Here is a 13,021-nt window from a genome sequence, read left to right as displayed (position 1 = left end):
TAAGCACATGCTGTGCCCTGTGGTTTGGGGTTTTTTAATACTGTTTTGAGTAATTCTTTTCATCAGTTGCTAGCAGGAGCTCTATAACCATGTATTAGTCTCAAGTGCATGCACAGCTTCGTTTCAATCATTGTAATAGAAATGCTAGAATTTGTTTTAAAGGAAAATAGCTGTAATAAGTGCAAAGCTTTGCTAACAATAAATAGCTTATTACAGCTATTTTTCCTTTTCTAGGATGAAAATGTTTGTATCCCCTTATAAATAATAACTTGTCTGTTAAAAAGGGTAAATATAGCCTTGTAATGCAACTTGAAACTTTTATTGTATACCACATCAAAAGATTCCATGTACATCTTGAAAGGATCCTTCAGTAATTATATGTATATGTTTTATTTCATTTTTTAGTTGGCATACTTAGGATTCCTCATGCTCTACACGTTTGTGGTTCTTGTAAAAATGGAAGAATTACCATCTGTTCAGGAGTGGATTGTTATTGCTTACATTTTCACATCAGCAATTGAGAAAATTCGTGAGGTATGGCTGTAACAATCTGGGATTTTGGCCTCTTGGTGTCAGTTAAAACAGTATGCTCTAAACTATGATTCTGTAAACAAGAAAACTGAAGAAACTTCAAGCATCAGAGTACCAGAGTACAGCTTTATCTTAAAGCTTGGTATAAATTGTTAGATGGAGGCCTTGTAAAATGTGTATTTATTTGTCAGGCAGGCTCTACCACTGTGCTATGACAAAGATATCAAAACAAAAAAAAAAGGCTTTAGTGACACAGGAGAGCCATCATAACTACAATGTTCCTGGTCAGCAAGAGACTGTATGGAAGTTCTGTAATCATTTTTGAATGGGAGAGATGAAGTTAGTCCCTTAACCTGGTACCTCAGGCTCAATTGAAGGCTGATAGGGTTCATTTTTGTCACAGTAACTGCCTCAAAAGAAGTAAAAACATCACCAAAACCCACTAAATCCAAAATTCCTTAATAAATTGTTAAGTCAGAGCAAAGCCCTCCTTTCCCTGTTGTGAAGCTGGCACAGTTAAACACTGGTTTTGATTGCTCAGCGTTTAAGAGTTCTCTATTTGAATAGCTATTTTATTTTTGCAAGTATAAAAATGCTGGTGATTCACCTATTTTACTGTTGATCCCTGTGCAATAAATATGAGCTGTCCTGACCTCCATTTCTTTTACAGATTTTTATGTCAGAGGCTGGGAAGATTAATCAGAAGATCAAAGTGTGGTTCAGTGATTACTTCAATATCAGTGACACAGTTGCCATTGTCACTTTCTTCATCGGGTTTGCGCTAAGATTTGGAGCCAAGGGGAATTTTGGAGAAAACACTTACAGGGAAAATTACATCTTTGTTGCTGGAAGAATAACATACTGTCTCAATATCATTTTTTGGTATGTGCGATTACTGGATTTTCTAGCTGTAAATCAACAGGCTGGCCCTTATGTTATGATGATTGGGAAAATGGTAAGTACTATGTTTGTTACTGTTTTTTTTTTTTCCCCCCAACTGAATCCATTTACAACTTCTCTCAATAGTTTTATTTAGTTAGAAGTTTCTTTTCCTTCTGTACTAGGATAACAACTTGATGTGCAGAATTAGCCAGCTGGAATATACCTTAAAGGGTTTCAAAAGAAGCACTGATTAGAAGGCTTCCTTTATGGAGCTATCCCTGTTACATAAATGTAAAAAATAGCAAATCTTCCTTCTCTGGTCTGTTTTGTTCTCAGATGTCAGAGACTTAAATGAATATGATGAAACCTGTCTTGATTCAGCTTCCCATTTAGGTCTGAAATCTGTAGCCTTTGTGTTCTTTAGGCCAAAAGTTTTAACTTTAGTGTCCTGAAGCACCTTCATTGTTTTGTGCCATGGAAAACTGGGAATAGATTGTGCTTCTTGTCATCTCCCACAAAAAATACTAAAATTGTGTAAACTTAAAATTAAATAACCTATCTCTACTGTAAGTAGCTATTGTAAATGTTAAAAACCATTTTAAGGCTTCAGAGCTGTGTATATGAATGTGGAAGGGGCTTTTGTGTTTCTTCCCTCTATACAATTGTTCTTACAAATACCACCCTCTCATTCCTTAAAAACAAGAGCATCAAGTTGCTAATTTCTCACTTTCATTTCTTACAAGAGGTATAGGTTCTCTGTTCCTGCCCTTGGAAATCTACCTCTGTTTTTTATGCAACTGTTGAGTACCTTTATGAAGGAATATTTCCTTGTGTACCTAGTAGTGTTCAACTTGAAAGGGAAAAATGCTCAGTTGCCTTTGGCCAAGGGTACTAGATACATGATAAAAAAGGACAGGAAAAATGTGGGTTTTTAAAATTATTTAACAAAATTTTCTGAGTGAAATATTTGTGTCCTGGACTCTTTTCTTTATATAATACATAGAATTTCTCAAGTGTAACCTGTCACTGTAAAAGTTTTTAGCATTCTGAGATCAAATTTATGGCCTTTTGGATTAACTGACTTTTTTTGTGTTAACAGGTGGCCAACATGTTTTACATTGTGGTGATTATGGCACTTGTACTACTTAGTTTTGGTGTTCCCAGGAAGGCGATACTCTATCCTGATGAGGCACCCTCTTGGACTCTTGCTAGAGATATTGTGTTTCATCCATACTGGATGATTTTTGGTGAAGTCTATGCCTATGAAATTGATGGTAAGAGACTGCAATTATGAAGCAAGTAAAGAGAGAACTTACTCTGATAAGGTCTTATCAAAATCATATGAAATTCCAATTTTATCAAAGTCCCAGTACTGTTAGTATTGATTCCATTCTATGGAATATTTCCCTTTTGTGGATTGCAGCTGTATAACTATGTGACCCGATTCTTCATTTTCTTTTTAAAAACTTGTTTGGCTAAGAATGAAAATTACATAATTACAATTTCTCTCAAGGCTATTCCTAGCAAGATTTTGGAATTCTGCCCCACAGCTATCATGACAAAATTCTGGCTGTGATGATGTACTATGCTTTTTTTGAAAAGCCAATAATATGATTACAGCATAGTATCAGCCAAAAACATTGTCTCTGGTATTTTTCTACCATGTTCCTAAATGCCTGGAGACATTTCAAACTGCAGAACCACTGCATGATAGTTGCTTGTTGCAAAATGTAAGTGACCTTTGGGGGTCTTTTTGTGTCTGTACCTGCTGGGAGTTCTAAAAGATGTAGGTGTCTTCTCTGTGTCTTTTTTTCCCAACACAGTGTGTGCAAATAATTCTGATGAAAAGGTTGCTCATCTCTGTGGCCCAGGAACATGGCTGACCCCATTTCTTCAAGCTGTCTACCTCTTTGTACAGTACATAATCATGGTTAATCTCCTGATTGCATTTTTCAAGTAAGTGTGTAGATAGTAGTTAATTTTTGCTAATAATTGGACAAGTGTCTATCTCACTGCAATAAGATAAGATCTGATTCCAGATCAAAGCAAGCCAATTTCCTGGAAGTTTTTTCATGTTCTAAGGCTGGTCTTTGTGTCTTCCTCACTGCAAGCCCATGACTGAGTTAGGGAAGTGTGTGATGTGACCGGTTTATGTCACATCTGTGAGCTCAGGGGAATCAGAAGTTCGAGGAAATTTGAAGGCATTTTGTACCTTCTCTTTGTCAGAAAACAAACAAAACAAACTTGTTTGTTTGTCTTAATTGACTGTTGTTCCTAAATTCATTTATTGTTCTCCAGTTGGTTGGGTTTAATTGTAGTTTATAGTTCTCTGAAAGTGTTTGATTTATGGGCATAAGCAGCATATGGGCACAAACGCTGAAGAAGGCAGACTGCAGAATTAACATGGTGTGATATAAAATTCTGTGTTTAGTTAGAAATAATTAATTTTTTTGTTCAGCAAATTTAAAATTTGATCTCAGTGTAACTTATTTCTGAGTAAAGATACCGAGCTGTTACCTGATGGGAGAATTTCTTTAGCCCTCTCCTTGCTCTGGATCATGGTGCTCTCTTGAATGTGTTTCCAACTTGCATAAAAATAATTTTGCAGCAAGAAACGAGTTTATGCTTTCGTCTCTTAACTGGCTTCAGAATTCAAGATTGTTATCAAAGTGTTAAAAACCAAACAATCCAACAACCACTAAAGAAACACCAACAACTCCCCACCACCCCAAAAACACCTTGATGTGTTAATATTGTTCTGTTCCCTTTCAGCAATGTGTATTTACAAGTCAAGGCAATTTCAAACATCGTGTGGAAGTATCAGCGCTATCATTTCATTATGGCCTACCATGAAAAACCTGTTCTGCCTCCACCACTGATCATTCTCAGCCACATGGCTTCCCTCTTCTGCTGTATATGTAAAAGAAGAAAGACAGACAAGGCTTCAGATGGGCCAAGTATGAACAGTTACCCAAAAAATTCAGTAATGTTTTCGATATGGTTAAAGCCAACTGTCAGAAAAGCACCATGTTCTTGACTATAATGTGTATTGTAAAGAAAGTCAAAGTGGGTCTTAATTTTATGTGTTTTCAATATTGGTAATTTTTTTTAAAATCACCATGGTTTTCTCAAGAGTTTAATGCTAACCCCTAGAAATCTCCACTAAAACTAACCTATCACACAAACAAATAGATTAGATTTCTTGTTATTTGTAATTGAGAAATATTTTTTTTCTTTCTGCAAAACTTCTTTGAAACTTTAAAAATAAAATCCAGCTAAGGAATCTAGCTTCTGCCTCAAAGGGAGATTAAAGGGTAGAGTGTAAGGATTGATAATATTGTGTACAGATCCTCTCAGAATTACTATTTTCATTTTATTTTATTGTCAATCTTTGACCTTGAACTTATTTTTGCAATGAGAGAGGAAGGATCTTAGGTGGCCCTCTGGTAGGATTTTTTGTGATTTTTTTTTTAAGTTTTATTTTTTATTTTATTGCAGAGTTTTATTGTTAACATCTTTTTTAGAGTTATGACTATTAGTTTTCAGCACCTATACAACTTCACTACATATGTCATCTTAAATGTTGATCTCTCTTTAGAACTCTACCTGACAGAAGAAGATCAGAAGAAACTTCATGATTTTGAAGAGCTGTGTGTTGAGATGTATTTCAATGAAAAGGATGATAAATTTCATTCTGGAAGTGAGGAGAGGATTCGAGTCACATTTGAACGGTAGAATATTTACAATTATAATTTCTGAATAGAGAATTAGAACTTTTACAGGTTTTTTTTTTTTATGTACTTTAAAGGGGGAGAAATGCAGCTCAAGAAAATAAAGTGTTTATGCAAATTTTATATGGTATCTTTCCATTGCTGTGCAGAAACTGATAATGTGATTGATTCTTCTTGATGTATGGGAGCACTCAGTAAACTGAGGCAATTGTATTATTTAATTTCTCATGAAGTTTTAAGAAACTGATAGATTTCAGAAAGTGCTGTAGGCCCTCAATTGATAGCTATTTTCATTCTGTGATTCAGAAGTATGTACAAATGTTGTATTACAAAACAGTCCAATGCTATCGTATTATTGTGACATTTAAAAGTTATTTTTCCTCCTGATTAAATGGACAGAAAGGGGTTTTTGTATATTGAGAAAAATACAATTCATATCTACTTCATAATTTGATTTTTCTTAGGGTGGAACAAATGTGCATTCAGATAAAGGAAGTTGGTGATCGTGTCAACTACATTAAAAGGTCATTACAGTCTTTAGATTCACAGATTGGCCACCTCCAGGATCTGTCTGCTCTAACTGTGGATACTCTGAAAACACTGACTGCCCAGAAAGCTTCAGAAGCCAGCAAGGTTCATAATGAAATCACCCGGGAACTGAGCATTTCAAAGCATTTGGCACAAAACCTCATTGAGGATGGCTCTCTCAGATCATCTGTGTGGAAAAAGCACAGCATTGGAAACGTCTTTGGTTCTTTTCCACAAGGAGGCCTTGAGAGTAACAATGCTTTACTCTGTAACATTTCCATCCGTGATGACAAAGAAGTCCAGCATAAGACAATTGGTCAGGAGTTGGCTCTGGCTCCCCGAAGAGAAGAAAAAAACTTCCAAGAGGCAGGTTCCTCAGGCAGTGCCTTATTTTCAAATGCTGTTTCCCCTCCAGAACTTCGCCAACGAATACAGGCTGCAGAGATCTCAAAATCCACTAGTAAAAGTAAAAAATTAGGCAACTCATCCAACAGCATGCCACATGTAACATCCCCAGCAACAAAGTTTTTTGTTAGCACTCCATCTCGACCCAGTTGCAAAAGTCAGCTGGATTCTTCAGCAAAGCATGAAGAGACTGTTTTCTCTAAGGCTACAGAAGGAGATAATAATGTAGAATTTGGTGCATTTGTGGGTAAGTATAACAAAGTAGATTCTGAATGTCCTGAAGTCATTTTTAGCTGCTCTTATCCTCTTGCTTCTGGCTCTGCTTGCCTTGCTTTCACCCAACCTTGTGTTGAAAATGGAGGATACGTTAATTGTGGTTTTATTCATGATGAGAGTGACACTAATGATAACTACAGCTGCAGAGTTGACAAAAGTGCTCACCAGTCCCCTGCCAAGTTAGAGAAGAACAAGCCCCAAATGAAGTTCTCTTTGTCAACGGGCGACTTGATGGCAACAGTCAACCGTGGCGGCTCGCATGGAAAATTGAATATTAAAGATGGACTTTCCCAAAGTCAGCATGTCCATGCAATGGAACTGCAAACCCGAGATTTATGTTCTAACATCCTTATGGGACTGCTTCATAAACTGTGGACCAAATCTAAGCCACAAGGTTTGACTTATCAAGAATTGTATGGTATTTTGGGTGTATTCCGGTTGCAGGTGACTTTATTCTACCATTTTGCTCTGCTTTTTTTGCATTTAACATCTCTAATTTCCCTATGTTGCTTGAATGTTTTTTTTAACTGAAATGATAATTTCTCCATAATTCTGTCACATAGACAATATTTTTCTGAAAAACATTATCCAGTTGTTGAGTCTAGCAGTTTTGGGCAATTAGCAGCTCTACAACTTGGTACGGGCGCTGTAGACAAACCTTTTGTGGCTCATTATAAAGCTCCTGCCTTCTGATTGCATAAATCAAAAATATTGTCTATTCCTTGACGTAATACAGAACACTACTCAGGCTGATGGAGTCCTGGACAAATATCTTTGTGGTATCTGTGTCAAGCTGAGGGTTCCTCCTATACTTTATTTCTAAACACTGTTACAGCTGGGATCTTCCACTGTTGCCTAGGCTAACCTGGGTTGGGGCTGGCATTTTGGAAGCTTCCAAAGTCCTTTAGTTCAATACAACATTTTGCCTCCCCTCAAGTTCTGCTTAACAGTAAAAAGGTGGATGGTTTTGGTTAGTTACTTATCTATTTTAATGGTAAAACAGTGGCAGATTCATTGCAAAACACAGGTGTGGGTTTACTAACTGGTCCCTGTAAAGTACATAATGCTTTAAATATGCTTAGTGTTTAGTAGAAGATCGTAATCTGGAATTGTCAGGTTGTCTGCAGAGGTGTTGTCTTGCTAAAGTTCTTTAGGGATGTCTCAGTGTTTTTCAGAGATTTGCTGAGGTTGTATAAATTTAAATCTCTAGACAAGAATTTATTCTACTGCTGTGAAACTTGGATTTCTAAGTTACCTACATTAGCTATTTGTGTATAAATGCCTCATGGTTGAAAAAAGAAAGCAAGGCTAAACAGAAGTTATGGACAGTGATTGTACAACTCTTATCTAATCTTTAAATGTAGTTCACCACTAATAACTTTGAATACTAACTATACTTATTTACTGGAGCCAGATTTTTTTGTATATGGTCCTCTGACATCTCTAGCATTTAGAACATACCCTTCATTCTTACTGTCCACAATTTGCATCACTTGTGATACCATGCAGGTTTCAATTGTGAAGCCAAGTAGATTTTCGTTTTGTGTAAAACCACATGAATGGGAAAATTCTGAAAAGTATTCTTTCAACTGGGAGGATGAAGGGTATATTGTAAAAGCTACCTCCAGGAAACTGTCTACTTTCCCTTCATTTGTCAAGGATACGTGAAAGTGCCGTAATCCAGGCCTTGTTCCTTTCCTGTGAGGAGCATACACTTGAGTGAAAATTTAAAATATTAGCTTTACTTTCTGAATGGTGGTGCTCCACACCTCAGTGCAGGAAAGGCAGTAGTTTGATGTTGTTACTCTGATCTTCACTTTAGCATGTTTGTAATGTCTTTCCTAGTGCAAACAGGCGCACAGACCCTAGGTGGTTTGTAACCCTTTGCTATGGTGATGCAGACTGTTGGCATGGTCAGAACGTTGGAGGTTGCCTTTGATTTTGAATACTGTTTTTGAATTCACTGTGTCAAAGGTCACAGAGACAGCATGGACCTACAGCGGTTCAAAGAGGCAGCCAGCAAAATGAGGGAGAGAAGTGCTGATATTGAGGTGAGCATGAAAGGCTTTGTCAAATGTGTTAATGGGGATCATTTTCTTTTAAACTCTGATGTCACAGTATGTTTGGAAAAAGGCTAAGACCAAATATAATCAAAAAACTTACACAATCATTACAGACTGCACTTTGCATCTGTTTCATGATTAAAAAAAAAAAAATCCAGTGAAAACTCATGTAACCTTAACTGCCATCAAGTACTGTTGCTTCATAATAGGATACTAGTGAAATAAACAAGCTCTGAGGTTATGAAAGCTAAGATGACTACAACTGTGAATGGAGATAAAATTAAGTATCCCATAATTAATGTTTAACTAAATATTTTACACGCATAAATTTGAAGATCAGCCTTAAGACTAGAGTAATTTATGTTATAATTTATAGAGCAAGGTGACAGTGAATATAATTTTCAAAAGTGACAAAAATTGTTCATTATGCTTCCAAGAAGAAAAAGCTCTTTAATAAACTAAAATGAGTCATTTCCATTTCCTTAAAGAAATTTCCTTAGAGAATAATAAAAATTACTCAAATGCAAAGTAATTAATCATAAACCTACCTTCCAAGTATTATAGTGTGTGTGTCTATATATATGTATATCAACACAGTTTTTGCCATGTAGCTGTTGAGTTAGTACATACAAATTTGCAGTTATGCATTCAGGGGAGAATACCCCCGAGAACTGCATTATGACCATTTGAAATGCTTCTATTCTGCTAAGCTGCTGCTTCTGAACCTTTCAATGAGTATAATGTGTGACCAAAAAGCTTTTTGTATGTATTTTTGGCACAGTTTTTTTGGTGTTATTCTTAAAAATTTGCTTTGTTTCTTTGATAGGAGCAGCAGGAAGACTTCAAAAAAGCTATATTGGAGGGTATAGAGACAACCAGACTTCAAGTAAGTAAAGTTAGTTTCCATTTATTAGGAATCTTATTTTCAACAGGTACTAAAAGTATTCTTTCCAGTAAAGACAAGGGTCTCTGTTCTTTTCTGTAAACTGGATGTCTCCTTGGCAGAGGTCTAAGACATTCTAGTGTTTAGGGATGTAAAGAAATAGTTTTTATGCACACAACCACACACCAGAAAGGCATTTTGGGCACACACACTCAGAGGTCTGTGTATGTTTATGAGTGTGGGTATATTCTGTAAGAGGAAGGGTGAAAAAGGGTGGCAACAATCCTAACTGTTATGATTTCAGGAATCAAAAGCAGGGCACAATGAATTTTTACATTTTATTCACCACTGGAGTTAACAGATGAGTAAGCCCTGTGCCACTCTACACACAGTCCTAGTTTGTGATGAAACTACCTTTCTCCTTTTTTGCTAAAGAAATATTTTCTTGTCAAACACTGACCACCTCAGTACATATTCCAACAGTGTGTAATTGCTATGGAGGAGTATGTCCATAAGGAAGTTGCATTCATAACCCACAGGTTTTTACCTGACAGGAGTTCACTACATTTTGTTGCTCTTTTAAGTGGGTGCAAATTGAAATTTAGTTTCTGCCAGAGCCATATAATTGTATAAGAATTCATAGCCAACAAAAGCACAAAACAGATGAGCAGAACATGGTACTTGTAGGAGCTCAGTGTAATTGACATTTCTGTAGTTCTATGCTATTGTAACATTGCCTTGCAAAGAACTCTTTTGGTGTGGGTCAAGAGTCTTAATGTGTGTCTGAAAATATTACAGCTGGTGGCTACTGTGAGAAGAGCATTTTAATTGTGCATACACAGTTGAATTCATGCACTCAACTTGTGCATTTCTGTGCAGTGAGGTATTTGAAGTACGTCCAGAAGTTTTGAAGAATCCTGGCCAGTCCTAAAAAGAAAAGAAAAACTGGGCAGATTGTGTTCCCAGAGTAGTAGTTGAAAGCAATAATGGTAATGATGACTGATGGTAAATGTCATTTTTTTTGTAGGGTCTTCAGACTGACAGTGATCTACAGCAATCCAGTTCTTGTGGTGGCTTCACTGACCCTCTGACAGCCCACGCAGAGCAGTGTAAGTCTGGGCTCTGCTCAGGTCCCCTAATGTTGTCTCTAACTTGCCTTGCTAATGGGTATCCTAAGAAGATGCAAAGGGAACACAAATGGTTAAATAATCTTGAAATATTTTCATGTTTGGTAGTACTTGAATCTTCTGCTTCTTGTGGTTCTCCTAGCCCATGCCAGCTCAGTCCTGTTACCGTGGATTTACCACGTACAGCCAGAGCTGTAAAACACCAAGTGCTCCAGTTAGGACTGCAAACTTCTGCTAAGCTGTGGGTCTGCCTTGTTTCATGAGAGCTTTGTTGAGCTGTCTGTTTGTTCACTGTTAGGAAATGGGTGACAGTGACAGCTGCCATTCTTTGTCCAGTTACAAATCTCCTTCATTTGCAGTGTACAGCAAGAGCAGGAGAGCATCCAGTGAAGACACACAGCAAGTTGACTCCAAAGCAGCTTTACTGACGGTTTGTATCAACCTTTTGTGACATTCTAGAGCAGAACTAGAAGATGAACAAATAAAGGAGAAGAAACAGATAGAGCAATACTGATTTGTGGACTTGCTTGTTCTAGGAGGCAACAGGAGACCTGTTTTCACTAAGGGAAGAAGTTGTGTATGTTCTCACTATGAAAATCTGTGCTGTTTTCTGTTTGTAGAAATAAAATCAAAATTCTTTTCTTATAAGGAAAAGAATTACTTATATAATCTATAAACAGTAGTGAATATAGAGCCTTATTTATTCTTTTAATTGTAGTTACCATTTCTTGGTTGTATTTGGGTCTCTCCATTCAACTGCAGTTCAGTACAGCCTGGTTTATTTCCAATAAACAGGCTGTACTCCAAGTGCTTAAAACACATTATACACATTACCACTCCACCTCCAACTGAGTAAACTGTGCTTTCCTTACAAAACTGAAGCCCTCTTTGTTTTTCCTCTCCTTTGTTTTTAAGGATTGGCTACAGGGCAGACCTTCAAATAGCAGTCAAATGTAAGTAAGCTTTCTACTAATGGAGCAATTTTATCACTCTGTCTGTTGATCTGTTTTTCTCTTTGGCTATAATGGTATTTAGTTGCATTTAATGAGAAAAAAACCCATGAAGTTTGATTTTTTTTTTTCTTCTGATAAATAACCGAATGTATTCATTGGAATCATAGGATTGTCATAGAATGGTTTTGGTTGAAAGGCTCTCCCAGCCTGTCTCTGGAGCAGAGGGGCTCCAGCCCTCCCAGTATCTTTGTGGCCCCTCTGGGCTCTCCCCAACACGTCCTTCTTTCCTTGGGGGTCCCAGGGGTGGCCCCAGCTCCAGCTGGGTCTCTTGCAGAGTCCCCCCCTCAGCCTGCTGGCCACTCTTTGGGATGCAGCCCAGGGCTGGGTTGGCTCCCTGGGCTGCAGGGGCTCATGGAGGGTCAGGCTGAGCTCTCACCATGCTTTAGCAGGTTCTGTTTAGATTAATGGTGTCACACATTGGAGGGCAAGCATGAGAATGTGTGGACACATAGTGAGCAGCTCCCTTCCTGGTAAAGGTCTTTACCCAGCCTTTTCAGCTGTAACCACCTCTGAAATTATGCATTGTTAACAATTACCCCCTGAGTTAACTGTTAAAGCCATTACCTTATTATTTATCTGATAACAGAAGGGTAAACTGTTATGAACAAGTTTTAATTAAAGCACCTCTGTGGGAACGAGCTCTTGTGATTCAAACTTAGCATAATGTTGTGCATGACTTGGAGGTATTTAAAGTGTAGCTGTAAAAACATGAGATTACTTAACAGCTTTCCATTACTATTTAGTAATTAAGAAACTTGTACTGCCCTTGAAAAATAGGATAACAGGATAAAAGTGGTACTGTGAGGTTAACAAGGTGACCTAGGATGAGGTGTCAAAATCAGGGAATGCAGAGTAAGTTTGAAGGTGACTGTTGTGTTTGGCATTTGACAGGCCATCAGAAGAAGATGCATTGAATGGTAAGTTTTCTTTCTGCTCTGAAGGTGAGAGATTTTTATGTATAACCAACTGCTTGGGTTTGTATGGGAATGTATTTAATTGATGGTAATTTGGAATTTATTGGACACACAATACTGTGATTTTAAAAAAAATTTTAAATAAGCAGCCAAGCTTTAAGCACTACATTTTTCCCCCCCTGAGGTACCATAGACTTAAGCGCAATATTTCATTATCTTCACAGCAGATCCTTTTCAAACTGTAGTGTGGTATTTTAGTACATAAATTAGTAGCTAGAGTATCTCTTTTTTTCTTTTTTTCACCTTAATCTCTTTTCAGGCATTGCTTCTCCTTTCAAGCCTATCATGGATATCAATTACTATTACTCAGGTCAGTCCCTCTTACAAACTAATGCTTGTATTTTTATTGGCATTTATAAGATCCTTAAACTTCAACAAATGCTGTCATTTTCCTCTAGCTGTAGAAAGAAATAACCTGATGAGATTATCACAGAGCATTCCATTCACTCCTGTGCCTCCAAGAGGTAAGAATTGTATTTCTTCTTGCTGGTTCACTGTGGTCTTTTGGGGAAGAAAAGCAAACCTTATATGGATTCTAATTTGGTTGGATCCTTCTAATATAGAAGGATCAAGGATATATATTATATATATCTAATATAGAAGGATCA

The 13,021-nt window shown here is 37.1% G+C and overlaps 1 protein-coding gene across 1 annotated transcript in view; it reads left to right on the top strand.

Moving 5' to 3' along the window:
* TRPM7 (transient receptor potential cation channel subfamily M member 7) overlaps nucleotides 1-13,021 on the top strand; it is a 51,632-nt gene that overhangs the window by 33,372 nt on the left and 5,239 nt on the right. The window contains exons 20-34 of the mRNA XM_054272492.1: nucleotides 406-534; nucleotides 1,202-1,486; nucleotides 2,513-2,687; nucleotides 3,237-3,369; nucleotides 4,186-4,370; nucleotides 5,012-5,144; nucleotides 5,609-6,324; nucleotides 8,328-8,404; nucleotides 9,243-9,302; nucleotides 10,327-10,408; nucleotides 10,786-10,856; nucleotides 11,342-11,379; nucleotides 12,331-12,356; nucleotides 12,673-12,723; nucleotides 12,812-12,877. Coding sequence (XP_054128467.1) covers nucleotides 406-534; nucleotides 1,202-1,486; nucleotides 2,513-2,687; nucleotides 3,237-3,369; nucleotides 4,186-4,370; nucleotides 5,012-5,144; nucleotides 5,609-6,324; nucleotides 8,328-8,404; nucleotides 9,243-9,302; nucleotides 10,327-10,408; nucleotides 10,786-10,856; nucleotides 11,342-11,379; nucleotides 12,331-12,356; nucleotides 12,673-12,723; nucleotides 12,812-12,877 — 2,227 coding nt within the window. The remainder of the gene's footprint in view (nucleotides 1-405; nucleotides 535-1,201; nucleotides 1,487-2,512; nucleotides 2,688-3,236; nucleotides 3,370-4,185; nucleotides 4,371-5,011; nucleotides 5,145-5,608; nucleotides 6,325-8,327; nucleotides 8,405-9,242; nucleotides 9,303-10,326; nucleotides 10,409-10,785; nucleotides 10,857-11,341; nucleotides 11,380-12,330; nucleotides 12,357-12,672; nucleotides 12,724-12,811; nucleotides 12,878-13,021) is intronic.

This window comes from Melozone crissalis, unplaced genomic scaffold (assembly GCF_028551555.1).
Source record: "Melozone crissalis strain CALT ecotype California unplaced genomic scaffold, PUWL_Pcris_2 ptg000014l_1, whole genome shotgun sequence".
Classification (NCBI taxonomy): Eukaryota; Metazoa; Chordata; class Aves; order Passeriformes; family Passerellidae; genus Melozone; species Melozone crissalis.
The sequence above is the reverse complement of the archived record's forward strand: the minus strand, read 5'-3'. Positions and strand labels throughout refer to the sequence as shown.